This window comes from Lytechinus pictus, chromosome 12, assembly GCF_037042905.1.
Source record: "Lytechinus pictus isolate F3 Inbred chromosome 12, Lp3.0, whole genome shotgun sequence".
NCBI lineage: Eukaryota > Metazoa > Echinodermata > Echinoidea > Temnopleuroida > Toxopneustidae > Lytechinus > Lytechinus pictus.
The window spans coordinates 5,794,772-5,821,014 of record NC_087256.1 but is presented as its reverse complement, the minus strand read 5'-3'; the positions used below and the strand labels follow the sequence as shown (position 1 = coordinate 5,821,014).

General features: G+C 34.0%; 1 protein-coding gene across 1 annotated transcript in view; it reads right to left on the bottom strand.

The window, feature by feature from the left end:
• Positions 1-294: 294 nt before the first annotated feature.
• The window catches only part of LOC129273237 (inositol polyphosphate-5-phosphatase A-like), a 56,360-nt gene continuing 30,411 nt past the window's right edge, over positions 295-26,243 (bottom strand). The window contains exons 6-18 of the mRNA XM_064107848.1: positions 21,791-21,854; positions 19,008-19,111; positions 18,126-18,178; positions 17,279-17,342; positions 16,745-16,803; positions 15,049-15,133; positions 12,064-12,150; positions 9,708-9,782; positions 8,542-8,615; positions 6,821-6,929; positions 6,169-6,231; positions 5,004-5,052; positions 295-364 (exon numbers count right to left, since the gene is read on the bottom strand). Coding sequence (XP_063963918.1) covers positions 357-364; positions 5,004-5,052; positions 6,169-6,231; positions 6,821-6,929; positions 8,542-8,615; positions 9,708-9,782; positions 12,064-12,150; positions 15,049-15,133; positions 16,745-16,803; positions 17,279-17,342; positions 18,126-18,178; positions 19,008-19,111; positions 21,791-21,854 — 894 coding nt within the window. The 3' untranslated portion in view covers positions 295-356. The remainder of the gene's footprint in view (positions 365-5,003; positions 5,053-6,168; positions 6,232-6,820; positions 6,930-8,541; positions 8,616-9,707; positions 9,783-12,063; positions 12,151-15,048; positions 15,134-16,744; positions 16,804-17,278; positions 17,343-18,125; positions 18,179-19,007; positions 19,112-21,790; positions 21,855-26,243) is intronic.

Here is a 26,243-nt window from a genome sequence, read left to right as displayed (position 1 = left end):
TTGATCGCAAGTTTCTTGTAACACCCCATTAGAGTCATGCTTTAATGTCAACACGCACATGATAATGTATCACACAATCTCATTGATTAATGTGCAGTAGTGTGTATCCTCTTGCAAGATCTGACCAATGCAGTAATGCATTATAAACCACACACAACTGGGAATTTAAGTGGAACTCTTAAGTCACAATCAAATCTTTGTGAAACACCTCCACGGGTCGTAAACCAGTCGTGAGGTGTGCAGTGACATGAAAGTATCTCTGAAGGGACTTTTTCTAGACAAACAATTACTGTGACACTTACACAAAGTTTCGGGTGCTGACATTCACAAGAGTCGTTGCCGCTTTATGTCTGGTTCTACTGTGCTATTAGAATGGGGGCGGGGTTTAGGTAGAGGGGGGAAAAGAAAGAAACATAATATAGTGTTGTGCTGTACATAAAACACTGTTTCTCTTGGCATGCAGAGATGTTTGTGATGTGATGTGATTACATTACACTGGCCTCAGGGTACCGTTTCATTAAGACTTGTTATAATAATAAAAGTACGATATGTTTGCAATCAGCCAATCAGAATGAATGATTACATGTAACTATTGCAAGTTTGTTATCATAACAAATTTCATGAAACCGGCCCTAGATTAGGAAAAAGTGACATTTTGACACATTTATAAAATTTCTAGCAGTATTAACATATTTTGACAAAGGACAATTCATCTTGTTGTCAAAGAACACATCATCTTCAGGTATACTTACTATGCACATGTATAACATTAAAAGTCTGGTGATTAAAAAAATCTTTGTCTATAAAAAAAATATAGGGCCTGTTCATTCAAGGCATAATTAGAAAAAGACCTAGTCATCTTTTTTTCACTTGTCGCTAAATACATTTCTTGTTAAATGTCTCCTAAAGGTAAATAGGCAACACTTTAGCAGGATGCAAATTGCAACTCTTTGACTGGGTAATGGAAGATCAGATGAAAAGTCTCCAATAAATGTAGATATCCTCACCGAGTGAAATTCTCAATGTGACATATATTTGCCATTTCTGAAGTAAAGAATTTATCCTCTTTTTAAAATTTCCTGTTAACAGTCAACTATCTCAAAATATGATTTGCATGCATAGCTTTATCATAAATTGTCTTCCCCATATGATAAGAAAGCAGGTGGAACTTATGCAAAATTTATAATTGAGGAAACATTCCCCTGCCTTCTTGCAGACAAAATAACACATTAAAGAATAAACATTTTTTTTGACTGATCATGACAAATATTTCCAGAGAATATCAATCTGCTCTCCCAAATAAGGCTCTTTATCAATATAAGTGTTGTATAAATTGTAAAGGAAAATTATGTACAAGCATCATTGTTTCTATATGAATATTGCAATTTGATATTGGTTTATATCAGCTAGATGAGATGTTAGTACTTCATAAGAATTCGTAAAATTATATGAGGATTAGTTAATCTAGGAAAAACTAAATAAACATTAATAACACTGTCAAATGTTGCATGACTAAAAGATATATATAAGTACCCTCAAAATTTATTTTATGCATAGACATAGATGTAAAAATGTACAGGTTTTCCTAAGGAGAAGCTTTCATGGTATCTTTGATATTATAAAAAAAAAGCAAATTGCACATTTTCAATGTTCAAATTTTGCAATTCCCATTAATTTTACTAGTATATCAATATTTGTATTTCTCAATCTATGAAAATGTATAAAACAAGTGCGTATTTGTTGACGATTTACAAATCAATTTGAAGCTGATTGATTAAATTCTTAGGAAATTTCTGTATCTCCACTGTTTAACTGAATATTTCTTTTATAAGCATACATCTTCATACATGTACATGAATTTGAAGTTAATATCAATCACCAGGAATTAATTATTCTGAAAGTATATATTGTGAAATGTGTATATTGTGAAAATAATCCAGATGAGTAATATAACCTCATATAAACCAGAAATAGGGTATATGTAGTATTGTATATACGGTAACCATTTTATTTCATCATTGCATTATAAATGTTGCTATTAAGAGATTACCACATGAGTAAAGAAGAACTATCATTGTCTGTGTGTGTGTGTGTATATATATATTAATAGCAAATGTTTTATTTCTTTTTTGGTTCCAATAAGCAAAGCTGATCAGGATACAACTATGCATTCACTTTGAAAAACAAAATAGCATATATGAAATGCAAAATAATAAACAGAAAATCATTTTGCCAAAATAAAAGAAATGTACTGATATGGAAAGACAATTATTTTCTTACAAAAAATTATTTCTTTATTTTTTGGCATTGTGCATAATGATAACAAATGTTGTTTTAGAACTGTATTGCTAGCAAATACAGCAACCAGCACAAGAGAGGGAGACATTCATTTTTGAAGAATTTCCAATGTTAAGTGATACGTGCATGCGACTGAACCACAATTCAACTAAATTATTGATTTAAAAATATGTTCTCACAAGGAATTAAACAAATTAGAACTACATGCAGAAGGAAGAATTGAATCTCAAAGTTGAGTGTCTTAGGTTTCATAACAAAGGGATCATATTATTTCAGTCTAAGTGAGGTATCATATATTTTTCATACTCATAATTATTGGGCATTTCACAAAGCCTCAGGTCTATTTCATTTGCAATTCTACATGTGAATTAGTATTTAATAGTTTTTGCTTCATTTAGACCTGGGACTACCTTACAAATAAGCCAAAATCAAGATCATATAGATTTTGTTTCAATTTTCCCATCGAAGTGATGTCTGTTAAAAAAAAAGAAAGGCACTATCATCTACATGTATTCATTTAGTTGTGATTCTATTGTTGTGGTTAAGATAAAAAGATTATAATATTTATAACAATTGTTCTCATATTACCTTCCAGATCTTACAGTAGAGAAATATTTGTGCCATTCATACTTTGATGGTGCATTATGTTGTGATCATTAACTTTAAGAAAAAGACTAATGTCTATTCCATTACATGTTGGAAGCACAACCATGACCATTTCATTGAAATTGGCATCTCCAAGAATGATACGATAGATCATACCGTGTGCTTTATATAACTAAGATTTCATTTATGAACTGATGAAAGATTGACTATAAACTTTGAGATGAAGAAACAGCATCAGAACCTTAAAAGTGAAAGCTTGTTACTTAAATCTATCAGATCAGGAATAAAAACTTGTTACACAAAATGTGATATTGCTCTGTAATAAAATATAATATCAAGGAATAATGAAGAAGTCATTGTGACTCATACAAGTCTGTGGATATATCAGATCCACATTTATTGTTGAGGTAAATAATAATTCATCAGAGGAATTTTTAGGTGCTGTTGAGAGACTAACTGAGACACTATTTGAGGAGAGAGAAGCATGCTTTACCCACATGCGACATGAATAATTGACTTCGTCTGGGGGAGAATATTCATGAATCTTGAGTTTGATGATGAAATAAACAGATAATTCAAATCTGTTATCACCTCTTTGAATCAATACATGATTATAAAACTAGATTGGATGTGATGGTCAATTACATCATGTCAATAATAGCACTGTGTTAAAAATAGTGTGAGTTGTTATGAAACAAGACATTGTAAACATAACTAAACAATAGTTTCAGTGAAATGTATTTCTTAGTGGAAGAATGTATATTTTCCCTGGTTTACCAAGTATCAATTTTTTTTATTTCATTGACAAGATGAAATTGGTTTTGTAATATTTGTGTGTTTGATAGAAATAATGTGTTTGTTTCTTTATTTTGAAAAAAACTGTGCAATAATAAAGTACTTAGCAAAAGTGGAAGTTTTTGCAATATTCTTCTGGAACTCATAAGGCAATGTTTTTTAATAACAAAAACATAATAGAAGTAGTTAAATTCAGTCTAATATGATTACCAATAACAGTAATATTATACACATACAGGTCATGCAAAGCATTTATACATCTAGCTGAAAAGTAAACTTAAACCTTGCTGCTATGTAAACAGAATGCTAGAGAGATCGGAAAAGGCAAAGTTGGGCAATACCAATGTCACAGGGAATGAGTTTGAGCTTTGCTGCAACATTTGTGCAGGGGATGACACTCAAACAGCATTCTTTTATTTTCCTTTTTCATCTTGTGAAATTCATTAAATGTCTTGCATCTGCTTGTGGAAATTATTCTCTCTTTTATTTACTATTTTCATTTCACTGGTTTTCATTAAATTTCTGTGGTAATCAACAATAATGAAAGCGTAACCACAATAAGTAATATCAATGAAACAGGGTTTGAGGAAGTATTTCATTAATATTTGTCATCTGACAAGACGTCAGCTCAGACAACTTTCTTTGATTTTGATTGGCTGAGAGGCAAATGTCTGACAGTGACTGTCACATAAACCAGACTTTGTCTGATGAAACATCTGACAAGTCCTTTCATAAAACCCTCCCTACGGTGAGCATAAAAATTTGATTCTTTTTTAATAAACATGAATATCTATCTTCGCAGTAAGTTGTTGGCAAGTTCAAGTTTACTTTCCAGTATTATGCTCCAGTCACACCAAACAGACCAACTCCAAACTGATTGATAGTATGTCATTGGTAATAACATTAAAAGTTTGATCTAGCTGGTGTTAGCTTCATTGATGTGACTGAGGCCATTAATAACAAAGAATGTTAAAATACAACTTACGCACTGAAGCACCAGACTAAGAGGGAGTAGACGAAGAAGAAGACAGGTAGAAGAGGAAGACAACTGCAGAGGGGGTGGTTACGATTGTTGGAAGGGCGTGGCAGGAAAACACAAGCATTCACCATATATACATCTACACCAATATCAAATATATTAAACACCGAGCAACGGGAGGAAGACGAGAGACTGGAATGAGGTTTGTAAGAAGGCGGGATGGTGGTGGTTGTTGTTGTGGTGGTGGTGGAGTGGCAGGAAGACTGGTGTCATTGCAACAAGCAACAACATTTACGGCGCACTTGCCGCGTAGCGTGACCATTACCTGATATATTAGCACCGCTCTTTGACAAGGGGAAGTGGAGGAAGACGGGCTGTGGTCCACAAAGATGGAGGTCCAGTCGCAACGGGAGGGATTGGTGGAAGGATAAAGAACGGATGCAAGGCACGCAAACAGGAGAGGAGAAAAGAGAGATGGATTAATAAAACACTTGAAGTAAATACTTTTTCTATCGTGTCACATAACATTGCCTCTTGTTTAAATTCTATGTGAGAAACAAAAGACAATTTGTCAAATGGCAGACTGATTTTTTTTTTCATTTTTCAGCAGATTTGTCCTCTGTTCCAAAATATCACTAGAGAAAGATCAGAAATAAACTGCTAATGGACTCAATTCAGAATGCAATGAAAAATTTGGACAAATACCCTACACAGACAATACAGAAAGTTAATATTCTACCTCTTTCATAAACTGTTTCCATAACAATTTGAGGAGTGTTATTCAAGTTATTCAATGGAAATATGGTGATTTGGACAACACTTTCCATTGAACTTAATGGTCAATTATTTATTTCATGCTGTTATACCTAGGGCCCACTGCAGAGAAATAATTTTGCATGTAAATGCAATTCTTTATTCAATGGGCAACTAAAAAACGACAATTCTCAAACGAAAGGCAGCAAGGAAAATTATTGGAAATCATGTTTATGATTTTTTTTAAAACTGTATTCAGTTGATTATCTCATTTAAGCAGGTCAAATATTTATTCTTTAAATTGGCAATATTCGTACAGTGGTATTTTCTTTTCCTCGTCATATTTCATCTTACAGTTTAAATATCAGAAATTGATATTGATAAAGAGTGTCTTTACAGTATATGTCTTCTTTCCTATATGAATTCTTACAAACATTGTTTACTCTAAGTTCTCATTATACTATGTGCAACATTATATACTCTTTAATACCAAATTTCTCAAATTGAAAGGAAATAAATGTTTATTTGTCAATTTGCATTTACAATAGCAAACTTCTTTTTCTGCACTGGATCAAAGATGTTTATCAAATAAAGATGAGCACAATAGAAAACAAATAAAATCTACTTTCAATTGATGTGTTTTGTATGATTTTTAAGGCTCTAAATCATATGGGTTTTTTATGAAACCAAATAAAAAAATGTGGTCACTTTGTTCTGAATTGAAAGGAATTCCTTACCTTGTGGTCTCCCATGCACACATCTTCACCAATTACATTGTAGCTTGATCTTGAATTTGCATCCTGAAATGAACAAAAAACAAATAAAGAACACTCATTTTGGAATAAACAGATTTGTTCACACCTAATATCCAAGAGACACTTGTATCTTACAATGTGGAAAGTATCTGAGATATCAACCTTTTGACGAGCTGGTGTTCTTTAAAAAATATTTTAGCGATTTGGTGATATATCTTGAGACAAAAAATGTCTCACATCATTCTTTATGCTGATACTTTTAGATACATTAAATGCTCGCTGACAAGGGACTCTTAGCTGAAGATGACAAAAAAAACTCTGTCATATCATGCTGGTGTTTTTGTCTTTATGCAGCTTAAGGCATCCAATAATTAAAATTATGATTTTGATAAGATGAATTGCTCACTGATAACAGACTCTTAGCTGAGTGTGGCATGAAGACCCTGTCACATCACGCTGGTGACCATCTGATAATCATCACTATAAATTTGATACTATATAATGCTCACCGATATGAGACTCTTAGCTGAGTGTGACATGAAGACCCTGTCACACCACGCTGGTGGTCTAGTCTTCATGTAACTGCGACTATCTAATTATTAAAACTACAAATTTGATACAATATAATGCTCACCGATATGAGACTCTTAGCTGAGTGTGACATGAAGACTCTGTCACACCATGCTGGTGGTCTTGTCTTCATGTAGCTGTGGCCATCTGATATATCTTCACTGTATGGATAGCTGGATAACAAGATGCATGGGAAAAATTCAGAGAAAAGAAAATCAGTCAATATGATACTCATAGTGCATAAAAACTTTCTACTATGGAAACTTCCATGAAACCTTGATTTTGAATGTCTGCTTAGTCTTGTTACCATGGTAGTTACTATTATCATAGACTTTTTTGCAACGAGAAACAGAGGGCTATTTGAACAAGTGGAACGCCTCTGGCAGTCTCGCCTGCATTACGCGATTTAATATAGCAGCAGTGCTAACTTTGAAAACTACTATAAAATAATCATTCACAAAAACACCATTCATATAATGACATAATACCACGTTCATTGACCATAAATGACATTTTAACGGTGACTTAAGACTTGTCAACTACACCCATGTCCACATTTCATTCACTCTATCTATAAACTTTCAAAGTTATGATGGCCATTCAAAAATTACCCCAACATTGCCTAAGTTTATTGACCTTAACTGACCTTTGACCTTGGTTTTGTGACCTGAAACTCACAGGGGATGTTCAGTGATACTTGATTACTCTTATATCCCAAGTTTTATGAACTAGATCCATAAACTTTCAGAGTTAGGATGGCCATTCAAAAATTACCCCAACATTGCCTAAGTTTATTGACCTTAACTGACCTTTGACCTTGGTCATGTGACCTGAAACTCGTACAGGATGTTCAGTGATACTTGATTACTCTTTTGTCCAAGTTTTATGAACTAGATCCGTAAACTTTCAGTTAGGATGGTAATTTAACAAATACCCCCAACATGGCCAAAGTTCATTGACCTTAAATGACCATTGACCATGGTCATGTGACCTGAAACTCGCACAGGATATTCAGTGGTACTTAATTAACCTAATGTCCAAGTTTCATGAACTAGATCCATAAATTTTCAAAGTTATAATGGTAATTCAACAAATACCCCCAACTTGACCAAAGTTCATTGACCCTAAATGACCTTTGACCTTGGTCACGTGACCTGAAACTCAAGCAGGAGGTTCACTTTTACTTGATTAACCTTATGCCCAAGTTTCATGAACTAGGTCCATATACTTTCTAAGTTATGATGTCATTTCAAAAACTTAACCTTCGGTTAAGATTTTGAAAATAATTCTCCCAACATGGTCAAAGTTCATTGACCCTAAATGACCTTTGACCTTGGTCATGTGACCTGAAACTCAGGCAGGATGTTCAGTAATACTTGATTAACCTTATGTCCAAGTTTCATGAACTAGGTCCATAGACTTAACCTTAGGTTAAGATTTGATGTTGATGCCGCCGCCGTCGCCGTCGGAAAAGCGGCGCCTATAGTCTCGCTCTGCTATGCAGGCGAGACAAAAATCACAAATATCTGAAATTTACATAACACATATCAAACACACAAAGATTTTTATCTTATCATGTCATTCAACAATACAATCTGCTATGAGTGCAATGTAAGAATCATTGTCATAATTTTACTCTATTATAACGGAATCATTTGATTGATTTGATTTTGATGTCTTGTATATTTTGTTTGTTTTTGGAGAAGTGAAATAAATGACTTTGAATTTGAATTGTCTTTTATCTAAGAATGAATTTCATATTTGAAAAGAAAATAAATGTTTTACCTCGGGTTAAATGTGACATCAAATTCTGAGAGTTGTTTAGAGAAGCTGCTAAATTCCTTGTCAAACCTTGACAACTAGGGAGGAAGATAAAACAAATGAGAGAAAACATGTATACCTGATCAACAAAGTCTTATCTCCATGTTTATTGATACACGAAGTAAACACTTAATCTATTTCAAATTTTACAGTTAGCCATTTCAGTTCACTTCAGTAGCTTTCTGACGTAGGGAGGGTTGATATTCTTCTAGACTGACATTTGTACAAACATAAACAAAGGGGAATATAAATGAATTTTGTCTTGAGTCAAGGAAGGCACAGTTTCAAAGAAGGATCATTGCTCAAATACCAAAAACTGAAACTTTAAGTACAGGAAGACAAGCCACTTGTATTTCCAATTAAATTTGAACAATTTTTTAAAGATGTGGAACTCTATCTTTTGATTCCAAATGAAATGTTGACATTTAAATGAATTGTGAATGTAAGACAATCAAAACGCAGTGAGGGTAATTAGGCGAGCTTTTAAAACCATGATATCCATTTCTGTGAATTCTCAACATAATGGCCTGAAACTGAAGCTATGATACTTCAGGAAATAAAGACACTTTCATCATGCAAGAGATGGATGTGTAATGAGAAATTTCCAATTCTAGGAATGTTAGGAAAAGCGCACTTACATTGCATACTGATTTTTCTGGTCGAGTGGTGATATAAAGACAGTTTCATAGATAATGCAAACATTCACGAATATAATATACATATAGCTTCCACCATCGACCCATCTTGCATATTTGTGCAATCGAAGAGGAGGAGAAACAAGTGGAACGCCAAAAAAGAGATGCAAAAAAAATGAAAACTGGACAAAGGGAGCAGAAAGATTAGCAAAGGGAAGAAGAGTGAGAGATTGATAAGGAGTAGGAGAGCAGACAGGAGGGAAAGAGGAAGAATAAAACAAACAGGGATAGGTGAAGAGGATGAGAATTAGTAAGATGAACAAGGAAGGAGGAAGAAGAGAAGAGTGGGGTTGAAAGAGAAGCAGCAAGTAGAAGTGAAGTTTGGGAAGAAGGGAGTATGGGGAGAGCAAAGATAGAAAAAAAATGTCCTTAAGCATTTGTTTCCTGGAAATATTGAAATTTTCAGAGAGAAAAAAAAATTAAAAAGCTACTTACCCACTGAATTCCATATGACAATATCTTATCTGGATCATCCATTTCAAACTTCTTCTTCTCTAACGTTAACAAGACCTACATGATATCATAGGAGCAAACATATAACCAATATGGATGAAAGTCATGGGGACAGACTATTACCTCAGAGGAGATTATAATGTACCTGTCATTCTAAAGGGAAAGAAATCATTAAAGGGATGGTCCAGGCTGAAGATATTTGTATCTCAAAAAAATAGAGTAAAATTCACAGGGCAAAATGCTGAAAATTTGATCAAAATCGGATAACAAATAACAAAGTTGTTGAATGTTAAAGATTTGCATTATTCCTGTGAAATAGTTCTAGGCATGTTTTAATGAATATTCATTAGGTAGGCTGATGATATCATGTCCCCACTTGCTCTTTTGTATTTCATTATAATATATGAAATTAGGTTTATTCAAACATTTTCTACCAAGAACTAAAACAATTGTATTGACAACTGATGGGAGCAGGAGTTATTTATTTATTGCTGCAACTTATTTCATCATAATGGAGATACATCATTTACACATTTATGAAAAATGAAACAATTATGATTTCATGTAATAACATAAGAAAAGAGAAAGTGGGGATGTGACATCATCATCCCACCTAATGAATATTCATGAAGACACATGCCTAGAACTGTTTCACCGGAATAATGCAAATCTTTAAAATTCAATAACTTCGTTATTTGTAATCCGATTTTGATGAAATTTCCAGCATTTTGATCTGTGAGTTTTACTCTATTTATTTAAATATAAACATCTACAGCCCAGAGTATCCCTTTAAATGAATTCCTCAATTTTGTTTAAATCATGAAATCATGTAAAGATGATTAAATAACTACTGAGGGATATGGTTTTGATGATGATTAATAATATTGAGAATTGGCTTAACATACTGTGATGGGGTTAAAGTTACAATGCACTCTACAGGGAATAACCATCTGCTATCTCTGGTCAATTATATACGTCATGATACTCTAATACCCTTTTTACACACGCTAAAATTTCCTTAACCCCGTACTATAGGTGGGGCTAAATTGCCATTTAGCCCCACCTATAGTACGGGGTTAAGCTTAGCCCACTTTCTTTTTACACAGCATTTTTGCAAAGTGGGCTAACCCCACCTTTAGTACGGGATTATTTGGCCCTGCAAAAAAGCAGGGTTATCCCAGCAATTGCGGTGCTAAGAGCGATAGTACGGGGTTAAGATCGCTAGTGTAAAACGAAAGTGGGCTAAGCTTAACCCCGTACTATAGGTGGGGCTAAATGGCAATTTAGCCCCACCTATAGTCCGGGGTTAAGGGAATTTTAGCGTGTGTAAAAAGGGTACGAGTGAATGAGCTACCACTAGTCCGGGGTTAGCGAGTTTCGTGTGTGAAAAGCAAGCATTCCTTATCCGTTGTTAGCAATAACAATTTGGCATGTGTGAAAAGGAAAAAAAAAATAGTACGGGTTAAGGATAGTACGGGGTTAGCGATAGTCCGGGGCTAAGAAAATCTTGTGTAAAAAGGGTGTGAGGGTCGTCATGGGTTCATTGCACACAATATTTCATTCACTGATTGCATGTAGTGACATCTAGATCTAACTCTTTTGATCAACGGCCGTTTACAAAGCCTAACATTGTTTAACTTGACAGTCAATCACAGCTCATCATTCAGCATCCCAAGTATTTCTTGGTTCTATTTTACATTGTTCATTTCTAGAGTTCTGCTCATACTGTGATTTACTCTAAGTGCATGGCCAAAAGCTTCATCTGATTTTTTTACCAAAGCTGTTTTCCTAGTTCCAACTACCACAAGGTTACTGTGAAAGCCCTTTATACTGTGCACATAATGATACTGTAGATCTTATCATTCATTAGAGATTTTGTTCTGTAAAGTTCCTCTAACTGTCATCATAAAAAAAATGAGAGACTGCACAATTTCTTCTCTTTATTTTCATATCTTGGCGAATCAAACTTCCCTTTTAAACAAATCACAATCACAAAAATAAAGAACCGTTTCTTTGAAGAACTAAACAAAATGAACCTAAATCCATAATCATTTAATAATCTGAGGCACCGATTTTGTAGTTGCCTATTCAATGGCGCACTATACATTACCCCAGCTTTAGCTCAAGGAATTAATCCTGCCAGGTACCCATTCACTTCACATGGGTTGAGTGCAGCACAATATGGATTGATTTCTAGCTGAAGAAAATCATGCCATGCTGGGGTTTGAACTCATGACCTTCTGGTTCAATGGTAAGAATCAGAACCACCTGACCATAAAACTCCTAACATTAATATTATCCACATATCATAGAAGATGTAAACAATGTCTGAGCCTACCTGAGCATTATCTTCATCTGAATATTCTATTCTCGTGATGGCACCATCCTTCTTGGTATATTTTGGCTTCGCTTGTAAGACCAGAGCCTGCAAGAAAAAAAAGCCATTTTTAGAACATGAAGGTAAGGATAGATTTGCCATTTTTCCATGATATGGAAAAATGAAGAAAAAAAAACAGTATTCATGAAGAGGACAGAAAATCACACAAGATCACAACAAATGAAATTTTCCAGGCCCCCAGAACATAGAATTATGAAAATTAAAAAAAAATCATGAAAATAAAAGAATATTCCAATAAATAAATAAACTATTCTCTCTATTTTTCTCTTCTCTCTCTCTTTCTGTGTACATCATATACATGTATGCAAGCCATTTTGAAATATTACATGTATGATGTACACAATGGTAAGAGAGACTGCCAGCATATCTGCATAATTGATCAATAAAAAGCAATAGCCTTCAATTCAAGTTCATATCAAGGAAACTCGATTTATCTTCAAAATTAGAACACAGTAGAATTGCCGTAGAGAGATACAAATGTATCTGTCTACATTTTTCCATCAGCAAACAAATATTTTGACTAAACAATGTAAAAAGCATTCGCCTAAATAAGAATTAGCAAAATATAATTTGTTCATAAATCTCAATAAACAAAAGCATACATGCACAGAGTTGCTTGCATTGGCTTTTGTACCAATATATGAATATAAATTTAAAGTTGCATTGGCAATGAATGGTTTTCAGAGAATGCTTTAATTATCTTTTCTACATTTAAATATCAAGGAAAACTTGGATTGCATTTTACAATGGAAATGCTGTTAAAGCTAAATGAAAGTAGTTGCAGTAAAACACTGATTTCGTGAGAAAGTCTGTAAAACCAAGGTTAAGTATTACTATATCATCGTGGATCTAGATCTGGTACAGTTACATGAACTGAACTTTGTGAAATAAAATCTAAGCTGAAATACGATCACACTGAAGATAGGCACATGTGGGACAGTGCATATTATTATTGCTGGAATAAAGACCCGACGGAAGTGCCCGAATCCGCGCTTATTTTGATTATTTCCCAGCAAGTACAGAATTTCTTCCAAAATCCTTTGGCACATATCTTTTATTCATATAAACAGACACTTGGGTGGTCATTATATTGGATTCTGTAAAAAGTCATTTTGAGATCATTACCACAACTGGCATTTATCTTTAAATGAGCAATATATTCAGAATCCTGCATCCTAATATTTATTGCTAATTTGGTCTATATGTACATGTACTCAAACTGTATCTCCCAGGATTTATAGGGGAAGGGTTTTAAAAACCCTATGGAAAAAAATGCTGTTTTAAATAAAACGAGGGAATGGCATGTTATGTGTGTATATCTGCCTATTTTCAAGCCCCCCCCCCCATCTCCAGAGATGCCAACGTTACAGAATATTTATCAGATAAGAAATTACAATGTGAATTACCAAACTGCTGAACCAAATGTTTTCTTACGAGACAAAACACATTAATAAAAGTTTTTCGCTCAGTTATTCAATCGGGAAGTAAACACTGATTTACATTAGAACACATCTCATTAATATTCCGTAAGGGTTGGCAACTCTGCATCTCTCTCTCTCTCCCAAACCCTCTGTTTAAATATTCCTTGACCTGATGGAAAAAGTACCCCTTAATCCATCTTCTCAAGCCCTATTTTCATTGACCAGTATGACCTTCCACATGTACCTATCCTCAATCAACCTCTCCCTACCACCTGCTCACCCCCCCCCTCGCCATCTCACCCCTCCCTCCCTCATATTCTTTTTATACCCTCTTATAATACCAGCATAGTCATAACCACAATTAATAATGTCTACTTGAGTAGCACACTGCAATAAGCCTGTGTCAACATAAGGAATTCTCTCTCCGTGTACCCGGATAAATATCAACGAATGACGCACGAACCTTACAACCAAAGGATCAAATGTCATTCTTCAACTATTAATGTTTACCTTCAGAGTCTAATAAACATAAGAGCATCATCTTCATTACATATGGCAAAAAATGATATCCTGTTTCATCATGTGAAAGTAAAAGATACCATAGGGTATGTTTTTCAAATGATAAGACACCTTCTACTTTATGTCTATTATGTTGTATAGCATGACACTTGAAATGACTTGAATCTCTACACAATCACAAGCTGCTTGTTCCAAATGCACTGCTCCATCCGTGTGCTCAAACCTTTCAGAACTAATATTTACGATGTAAATTCATACTACAATACTATTGTACTAACTGGTTGTTAACATTGATGTGAGGCAAATTTACGATTTGTGATCCATTTAATGTTCAATATTTCTTTTTGCAGCATATCCACTTTATGTCCTTACTGAAATTGGAGGGTAATAAAAAAGAAACCAATCAGACTTATGGGGGTTAAAACAGTTCGGTGGAATCTAAGATGATGATGATGATGATGTCCTCCTGGATGGAAAGTGACACCTGTTAGCTGGTGTCTTGCAAAATAGAAGAGGTTTGAACCTTAACCCTATAGATTGGAGTCTAGTGAAGAAACCACATGACCATATCACAGCATATATTCAAGATTGATCATTGAGAGTATACTCTCGGGCCCCCATTTCATGAAGATTGTAATCAATGGCAAATCATCATTTGATGTTATCATTATATGAGTGATTCATCAGTGTAAGCCAATAACAACATAAGACTTCACTGCAGTCATCAAAGTCTGGCAGGCAGTATGTTATCAGTGCCAACCTTTTATGAAACAGGGGCCGGCTAACCTTCACTACACCAATATAAATCATTGGCATGATGCTATAGCATATCCTAATTCATCAAACTTGTGATCAATGACAAATTGTCCATCAATTACAGTTACCATAATAACAATATTTTTCTGCAAATCAAAACCCAAGGATTTAACCAAAGTCACTGATTGACAATACGTCACTGATAGCAAGCCTTCATGAAACAGCTTACCTTGACTACACCCTGGGCATCTAACCTGAAGTTGAAATCTCCAAAGATGAAGAATGGTACTCTACTGTGCTTCTCTTGTGAAAGCCTAAGAGTGATGAAAAAATATAATTTAAAAAGTGTACAGGTAGATTACACTAATGTACAATGTTCCATTCTGACATTCTACATTAATACATGTATATAAATGCCCATTCATGTATATGTATGCAAGAATATTTTCCAAGAGGGGCAAGAACATGAATAATGTTTGTAAACGCATGAAGGGAAGAGATTTTGATATTCACAAGTCGGGGGGGGGGGTTAAATTATAATTGAAGCTAAAGGGTTGTTACAATCTCCTTTGTGGATTTTCAAGAATATCTTCTTTAGTATTGTTTGAAAGTAGCAGGAGAATCAATAAATACACTTTTCATCTGTGACTTACCAAGTCATACGTGATCATGACACTTTCAGTCTTCTTTGGTTATCTCAATCAGTGCACAATTCTTAGTTTCAGTTTTGAAAAACCTAAGTAAATATATATATTCCGACCTTACCTTTCAATATTTTCAGGGCAAAACTGTTTGTCTACGGGGCACATTTTCTCATCAAAGCCCAAAGGGGGGAAATTAAGAGCACCCAAACAATATTCAAGGCCAATGAGGAAAGAAATGAGGCAAATCAACAGGGCATTCAAGATCATGTCCTTCCTTGACCTTGGATTAATTTAATCCCAGTAATTTATTGAGATAAGCATCCCCTACCTCTAATATTTTTGTGAAAAGGGTACCGAAGTTGTCCCAGGTCAATGAAATGGGCATTGAGGCCAATCAACAGGGTACCCCGGGCCATGGCCTTCCATGAACTTGGATCAATTTCTTTATCGTGTTACGCGTTTAGTAAGAATTCTCGCTACCCCAAATAGCGATTTCGCCGAGATCCGGGAAAATCCCTGTAACGCGCATTGCATTAGGGGATAGCTTTTCGGTATTACAACTTCCTGTTCGGAAGTCCAATGCACTGTTTTGCCATTCAGATCAACAGTGCCGTCATGCACAACACAACGTCGCTTTCGCTCGGAAAGTTCGTGATCACAACCCTCTCTTTCACGATACAGTTCAACAGCCCTTTCTGCTAAAGTCACTAATTCTGCCCGACGCTTTCCATTGCGCGGTATTCCTCTGTCAGTTAAGATTTTTCGAAACTGATTTTTTATCCATTTTGTGGTCGACGAAAAAATTGAACGGAATGAATGCTGTATATATTTAGCGTCTAGTCGAATACGATCGTGATGTCAGGCCGGTCGCTAAATGCAAAATTTTAAGATATTCATTTTTTGTTTAAGTTTTTTATAACCAAATAAAAACATGAATAAAAATTATTTTCACGTAAAATATATATATTTTTTTATTTATAATTCAAATGGAATCAAAACTGACCAAATTAAATAAAAAGTATTATAATCTGTACATATTACGCTGATTGGCATCGATTTCAGCGTGGTGGAAAACTCAGTATCGCGAACCTCGCGCGAGCATGACTCTGAACCGGAAGTGGTGATGACAACCCGACGGAGTGAAAATTATCTCGTCTCGCGCATTATGAGATTTTTGTTCCTATTTGGGGTAGCGGGAATTGTACTGTTGTTGTCGTCAGCATCGTCATCATCATCACCATCATTATTATTATTATTATTAAATTAATTCGCACTACTTACCTCTGAATAACAAATTCTAATGCTTTTCTCCTTGTTTTACTGTATTGTGATGGGAATTGCTGGAAGAAATATAGAAAACATGCATGATAAATCAAATGAAGAATCCTAAACATAATATTTAAGTGACACATTTACATATAGCATTGGTGTTTCCTATTGAAATCATTCTTCTAACTAAATTAAAATACTTGCATAATGCTACGATAATGTTCCCCCATTATTTATACATCAAGATGTACCAAAAAAAATACTGATATCGTTGAAAATGCAAATGATTAAAATGAAATGAATTTCAGATTGGCTGATGTAAAGTAGGAAATATAAAGAAAACAAATGAAATAAGAATTCTTGCTCTTTCCTCTTGATAAAAAAAAGACAATGAAAAAAATGAGAGGCTCTTTATGTAATGATGGAAGAAAGCATTCTTTTCTCAATTTTTTCTTTTCCTTTGCTCATTGTCAATTTTTAATCCAAGTCTTTTTTTTATGTTGATCAGAGTGTGGTGGACCGTCTGTGATACGGTCAAAGGCTTACCGTTTCCACGGCGATGACGTTGTTTGCATCATGGAACAGGTGCACGTTGACCAGTTCAAATTGCCTGAAAGCAGAAGAGATAGTTCAAAGAGATCAAGGGATCATATTGATTACGAAGATGGAGGAACGGTAAAGAAATAATGAAACTGCTTTCCTTAGGGTTTAGAGGAGGAAAAGCAAAGCCTGTCTAAAGCTTTGGTAAAGGTTCAATTATGTAAAGTATATTAGAGTATCATTTATTATGCCAATCTTTCCCAAGGGTAGCCGCAATTAGTTTTTTCCATTGATTCTTTGAGAGAATTTTAATTTTACATTATTATTCTCTTTTAAAACAGGTAAAATATAGTATTTTGCTCATGATCCCCTAAGAATTTTTTTTTCATGTAATATTGCAAAATACATCCACTAGCATGTTTCCAATATCATATCATCCACGCAACAATATATATTGGAATACTGACCAACACATTTTCTATTTTTTTTTTTTTTTTAACTCATCCCTTTTCTGTCCAATCACCCACCTGAATTTATTAAGAATTTACCTCTTCCAGCTGAATTTATATCTACCTCCAATTCTCTTGTATCTATTATTTTTCTACAGAGAGTGGGAATGAAAAAGGGACCTTCCATGTATCCAGGTAAAGGATATAAGGATGGAAGAGATGGATGAACAAAGTCCAAACCTAAACATAAACAATCATAACATAAGTGACCTTATAGGTTCATCATTAAATCCATTGCCCCAAGGGTTTCTTACATTCTTAATTCAAATCAAAGTAGGATCCCCATGATTGAATTAATGAGTTAATGCCTATGTCTTGATTAATTGTATCACTTGTCAACCAACCTTCCATTAATGCTCCATCTCGTTCTCATGAAACCTTTTCTTGACCACTTGCACTAGAAGAAACAAAAAAACAGAAGATAAATCACAATTTATTATTAGAATTATTCTTCATTTCATTCAAACTCATTAAAAAAAACAGCTAGCTCATAAATATATATTACTAATACTATCATCATTATGATAATCTTAATCACCAAAATCTGCACTTTTTCAATCATCACTCTCATCGCCATCAACATCTTTTCTTTTCTGTTCATTATCATATTCATGAACATAACCATTTCCCCCACACTCTAAGATAGAATGTTTAATTTCCTTTGAAGATTTTCATGATGAAAGGATAATTCAATTCATTGGTTTGTGGTAACACCATGAGAAGTAGACCTATAAAGAACTTTTATATCTAGATAGCAACTAATGTTTCATGATTTTCTTTTCACAGCACTACAGAATGACTTTTAAAAGCTGAACAGGCATTAATTCTTCATAATTCAATAGATTCATGGATCAAAAACATCATCTTTTCTAATTTCTTTCAATATTTATCTTTAACAATCCAATAAAAAGGGGGATTAATCTTTCAAACTGGGTTCAATATTAATGTAGAATTTACATCAATTAGCTGTCCCATTTTAGTATTTGTTGATATTGTCTACACCATTCAAATATCATCATGAAAAGAAGTCACATAAATGTGTGTCACTTCATAAATGTGTGAAGTTACAAGCATTGTTATCATATCATCATCATCATACCATTATGTTTAAAGATCACCACTATTATGACTGTCCTTTTGCTATCATTATCATACTTTATTGTTAAAATGCTGATATAATCATCTTCATCATTGAACAATGATGATGAAAAAGTCAGTATGCTCACCTCTGGAAAGAAATGAGAGGGGAATTTGAGCTTCTCTTGAGTTGTGACTTTGGCAAGGTTGCTGGAGTATATCTCGTGACCAGAAAGATCTCGGTACTTACAATCTGAAAATAAATAAACAAATAAATAGATGAATGAATAAATAAATAATTAAATAAATTGATTAATTAATTAAATATATAAATTAATTAATTAAATATAGTTCATTCATTAAATAAAATATACAAACACATCAATAAAGATATACACAAGATAAATATTAAAAAAAAGAAGAAAGAAACTAAAATAGAGATAAGGAAAAGAAAACAAACGAATGAAAGATTAAAAGAATAAGACAACAAAAGAAATAAAGCATTAAAGAAGTGGGAGAGAGAATAGAGGAGAAGGGAAGAGAGACAAAGAGAAGGTGTTAGGGAGGGAGACAGTGACAGATCAAAATATTATAATTTCAACAATGATATTTCTAGTTTACCCAGGGTCCCACTGGATTGTCTAGGAAAAGAACTTAATATTATTGAAAATTTTCCATTATGGTAATTACCAGAGGAACCTTGATTTTGATTGTCTGCTGAGCTCTACTAGTCAGTACCATCATGGCATAATAATTTTTTTATGCAACACGACCTACAACTGAATAGCTCAAGTGCTGCTAAAATGCAGTACATGCCCTCAGCATTTCTCCTTTATACCCAGTAAATCTTTTCCCATTTAGAATTCAGGATATGACAGATAATTACAGATATGTGTCCTTATTTTGGAATGGGTGACACGTTATTCACGTCTTAAAAAATCTGCACTAAAAGGTGCTGAAGTGCCATTAAAACCACTGTCAGATCTCGCCAGAGTCAGACATATCTTATTTCTTCTACATGTATCACTATCCCTCCCCTACAATACACAAAGTACACAAGACAAAACAATAATTCCCTTTTTTTCAACTACGAGGAATTTTTAAGAATTCCCATTAACATGATGATGTATATATTTCTCATCATTCTCTTCCTATTAGCTGAGATTGGTGTTGTAAACACAGGACGACAGGACAAAAATCAACATAAGATATCTGCCAATTGACCAAAGTGCTGTCGGGAAGCACATTTGATACCCCCATCTCAGCCACAAATGAAGCTTTCCTTGTCACAGACAGCCCATTTTATCTTGATTATGAAACTGTGGTTGTGCAAACCACCATTCCCCTTAGTTTTAGAAATATAATTCATTTTAAAATAAGGCTACGTGTAAGTGCTTTTTCATTTGATCATGATTTTCAAAATGCCAACATTAAATACTAAAAAGCAAAAATATTTAAATCAATTTATTAGGCACAATCACAGACCCAACGTACTACAAAAAATAAACAAATAGATCATAAAATCATGGTTGGATCAGGGGAAACTCCCACTTTCCTGGTTGGATAATGATATCTGGAGAGATCAAATGCTTTTTATTTTGAAAGATCAAGATTTAAAAGCATGTACTGCATGAACATACATGTAGATCTACCAGTAGATGATCACGAAGTAAATTTAACATACATGTACTGTTACATATTAATTAAAGGGATCAATTGACTTTGAGAGAAGTAGAAAACTTGCTTTTGACAGATCTAATACACTTCAATTATCAAGTATGACAGCAGCTGGACCCATGATTTTCATTTTGAACCTTGGATAACATTTGTTACTTCCTTTTAAGGTTGTGATAAGACAAAACACTGAAAATCACCAAAATAGTGAAGCATGCATCGGCATGTGAAGTGCAATTACTTGGAATAAGACCTATCATCACAAGAATACCATACTCATTTTGCTAACTACTATGCAATGAAGCATTTTCACCAGAATCATTTGGCATACAATTTTAAGTTATAGGTACTAACATGTGGGTGGTCAGTTTGCAGGATTCTGTTCAATTAATTCTGTGACCGTACCACAAATGGCATTTATGTTTCAATCCCGTGTCAGCTTCATTTAATTCTAATACCTCGGGATTCCTTTGAAGGGGAGGTGAAAAGATGCAAATTTTGCTGTAACTAGGTTTCCACCAATTTGTCGAGGCCCATTAAAGGGAAACGTAAGCCTTTCTGAATAATTCATTGAAAAGCTCTCCAATGCTGTAGAGGAAATGCTGAGGGTAATTTAGAACCAAATATACCCTCCATGATTGTGGAACTGCACCGTATCTAAGGCAACAAATTTATAAATTTCAGACCAATCCCCTTTCAATATGAGCAGGTTCTATGTTGTATTTAACAGAATTTGTAATTGCTTAACCCATAAAATGTTGAAAACATATTGTGAAAATCATTGTAGCATGCAGTTTTCTTAAATTCTTAACTCTTACTAAAATATATCATATCATATCATTATTTCATTTTATTTTTTTACATTTTCACCACAATTTCATTTTATTTTATACATAATAAAACTTCTAAATAATTGTGTGTACAAAGATCAGTATTGGAAGTAATTATTTTGAGACATATTCTCCTTTTGATAATTCAAGACATATCAAATGTCCACTTTTGTACCACAATAATTGGTCAGTAAAATTAAACTTAATACCTCTAAATCATGTTTCATATTTTACCTTTCTAAAATAGTTTATTTTAGATTTCTTTTCATTTTATGACTATTTTTTTTTCAAATACTCTTTTTATTTATTACAAATCATAAATATTACTCCATATCATAAGAATATTTATGATGAACCATTGAATTACAAGACCTATAAAGTAAGGCTTATCTACACTACATGCATTTGCAACAATTGGAATAGCTCACCTTTATAATCATAGCACTGTGCATCTTTGAGTGACTTGTGAATGAAATAAAAACTGCCTAATGCCTGTTCAGAAGAAGAAAAAAATGGGAAACAAAACAATGAAAGATTAATAGATATCATTGTCACACTGATATTTATTGAACATAAAAGGGTTTTTCACTTTAACCAGGTAGATATGATAAAGTAGGAACCATTATTTTAATTTGTACATTTTCACCACAAAAAAAAATGTGTGAACATCTCAATTTTCATCTATTCACAGACAGCAAGTAAACACATGTTTTATTGTTCAGAAAAATCATGAAATGTAAAATTGTGGGAATAAGTCATCAACTTCCCAAATTTCACTTGACACAAATACAAAAATTAGAAGAAATTCACGTAAACTTCCCACTTTAAACATCCAGTTTTTATGCTTCTCTTTTCATCTGTGTCCTTTATACTGAATCACTTTTATTCAAAGCATTTTTTAGAGTAGATTATTTCCAACAAAAGAAATTTGAAAAAGGAACTCTGAATAGGAAGTAAATTTGTGGGAAAGATTATTGTGAACTCCATTCAAATACTATAATAAAGATAACAAATGAATAAAAGAGGTACAGTAGATACTCAGCAAATCAAGGCTTTTCAGATGCCTTCATTATCAAAATATAACAATAAGAAAAACACACCTGGAATTACAATTATCTGCCAAATAATTTTTTTTAGTCCAAAAAGTAAATTTTGTGTAATCTGTGATTAACATAAACTTAGCATACCATACTCTACTACTTAGGAAAATTGTTTTTAAGTAATACAGCACAGTATTGTATGTCATAATTCTTTAATACAAATTGCCATGAAAGGATATCAGTGGACATTGGAGGTTAAAAGTATCTGATTTGAATGATTTTTCCCTTAGTTTTAGTTTGAATGATTTTTAAAATATTTTTTTGCCCACTGGTTTCATGACAAAAGTGATGTGCATTGATCATGGACCTACTAGAATGGTATGATGAACCAATCACCATGCTACATGAAATACTTTAATTGAAAATACATTAGGTGGTTTCAAACCGCCTCGATCACAAGAATCCCCGTTAAATTACGAGAACTTTTTTAGGCTGAAAAATACCCATTAATTATTCCTGCATTCACACCGCCCTGAAACATACCCTTCGGGATAAGTTCCTGAAGTTACGAGCATGCGCAGTATGGTCTGATAAGCAGCAAGGCGCGAAATTCAAAATCACTAGCCCAGCAGCAACCCATGCACGGCGCCGCACCCAACGACACGCTGGGCTAAAAGTTCCCGTAATTTGCTTTCAGACCGCCAAAATACCCACGACCTTGGAAAAATCCCCGCAAAAGTTCTCGTAATTTCGCCAAGTACCTACTATTTATAGGGTATTTTCTTTCGGGGATATTACGCGTAGTTTGCTTTTACACCGCCAAAATACCTGGTATTTTCTGATCGGGGTAAATTTCCCGATCAGAGAATACCTGGAACTGGCGAACTTCGAGGCGGTCTGAAACCACCTATTGTACACTTTAAGGTCATACATTCACACATATTGTTTATTTTGTAAATGTTTTGTATGATTGTATCACAACCTTTACAGGGGCTGCGGAAATGAGGGGCTACCCCCCCCCCCCAAATATTTCCAAAACCGTGTACAACAACGTATAAATGACCATCTGATTGTGACTTTTTGCATGGTCAGCTGCCCCCCCCCCCCCACTTTCAAAACTGTTCCGTGGCCCCTGCCATATTTTGCACTGTAAAAATGTGAATTTCAAGCAATTACCATTTCACACCAAGCTTATTTTTTTTGTTACTTTCATTGACAATTGATACAAATGATCTGTTTCATCAATTCCATTCCCGCAGAATTGGGTTTGCCACCTAAATTTAGTGGAAACTAATCCACTTACTAAACAGATCCACCTTTACAGATTTTTTTTTTATAGATATCATTCACAAAATATTGGGCAGATCCATCCATAATCTAAACCCTTGATGCTCTAACTAATTAAAATGTTCTTTATAAAAGATTTCTACTCAATATTAACTTCATTTATCTACTACTGCATTTGAGAACAAAATTGAAGTTATAGCAAAATGTGATCTGAGCCACACAACTTCCACTGCATCTGTTTGTGAAGTTTGATTGGACTTGTGTCAACAGAGATACCGTGACAAATATACAAACTGGGATAATGTACATATATCATACAAATTCAAATCATTGCTTGTTGTTTATTTACAGATCTGTGACAAATTTTTGTGATTGTTGCAATGACGTAGAAATAAACAAAACCTATAACGACACAAGTCCACATTCCACAATCCTTGTCTATACAAAAATGACATACTTCAGAATTGTGAAGGTACGCTTTATGGAAAGTGAGTTCATAGTGAATAAAAATTCTTTGAATTTTGTTTATTGCACAAAGGAGTATGGAATGCAATAGACACACAACGATAAACAGAAAATTATATCAATCATGTAGAAAGCTTTAACTGTGTAGAATGCAGAGTTCATCAACTCCATAGATGAGCAGTCATGCTTCATAATAGATTCTGCACTTGGCAATGTCAGGATACCCTCAAGAGAGGAACGGAATATTATGCATCTTGTGACTTGAAACTAAGGGGTTGCTTAAAATGTCATTTCTGATTGAAAGTAGAGATACCAAACTACTACTTAGAATCCCCCCCCCCCTCCATCCACTGAGTTCTCCGATACCCTGTTCATAATGAGTTCCATCGTGTTGGACTTATGTGGGGGAAAGGCGGTGAAAGGTGCAGTATTACCAGGTCCATTGGATAGAACCTTAGCCTTTGGTCCTCTGGTTTCTTGATAAGCATTCATGCTTTCTTTATATAGCAATCAGGTACAAATAACCACCACCAAATCAACATTTTGTTTTGTGAAGTTTCAGATCACAGTGAGGGAATGGCTTTAATATTAGACCCTTTCAGATCCCTTCCTTTGCTTAACAAACAGCCAGCACATGTTTTTACACCTGACACCTTCTATTATCAGCGTATAGATTCATATCTTATTTGAAAGACAACGCCTCTAATTATTATTCTTTTTTTCTTTTTTTAAATGAGATGCAAGAGAGTGATGTTGTTTACAGGAAACCACTTAGCAACGTTATCTACCAGATCAAAGGGATGCTGTTTAAAGGGATGCTCCGGGCTGAAGATATTTATATCTCACTAAATAGAGTAAAATTCATAGAGCAAAATGCTGAAAATTTGATCAAAATCGGATAACAAATAACAGTTATTAAATTTCAAAGATTTGCATTATTCCGGTAAAACAGTTTTAGGCATGTCCACTAGGTGGGCTGATGATGTCATATATCCCCCTTGCTCTTTTGTATTTTATGATACGAAATTAGGTTTATTAAAAAAAATTCTATCAAAAACTATAACACTTGGATTGACAACTGATTAAATGCATTAGTTATTTCTTGCTGCAACTTATTTCATCATAATGGAAACACATCATTTACACATTTATGAAAAAAATCAAACAATTATGATTATATGTAATAACATATTGTAAGATAAGGAAAAGACAGGATGTGACATCATCAGCCTACCTAATGAATATTCATGAAGACATGCCTAGAACTGTTTCACCGGAACAATGCAAGTCTTTAGAAATTCTATAACTTTGTTATTTGTTATCCGATTTTGATGAAATTTTCAGCATTTTGCTTTGTGAATTTTACTCTATTTATTTAGGTATAAATATGTTCAGCCTGGAGTATCCCTTTAAATACAGAAGACCACTCTAACAACATGATCCTACGAATCTGTTCACTTTGCTGCATACAGTACATAGACCGGTTTGGGACTGACTATCTTATGAAGCCATTTGGAATTTTGTAGGCATATATGAAGGGAAGATGAAATTCAAAGTAACTTTTTTATTGGTGTGAAAGCAAAGTACTTTTGATATCCTAAAAGAGAACACGCCCAAAATACAAGGATTATCCAAAACCAAAAGACCATCAAAATCATTGGCTGTGGATGCCCTGTCCATTGTTGGCCTCTATATGCCCCCTCTCCACGGCTCTGATATATTTCATACCTTTTAAAATTCCCCCCTTTAGGGTTGTAGTGAAGAAATGTGAATAAATGATTAAAAAATTGGTCTTGCTCTGAAAATATCTACATTTAAGGCCTGGATGTGGATATTTACTGAACTTAGAATCAAAACTGAAACTAAAAATTAGATGTATGCACTGATTGAGAAACCAAATAGGCTGAATAACCTGTGATCAGATGTGACTTGGTAAATCACAGGTAAATAGGGTCTATCATTTTTTATTGTGATTGGCTAGATTGGCATCGCTCAACATAATTGAGTATATGTAGGTCAATATTAAAGAAAATATGCTCTAGTAAAATATAGCTTGGCCCTAAAAAATATTGAAATTTAAGGCCTGAAA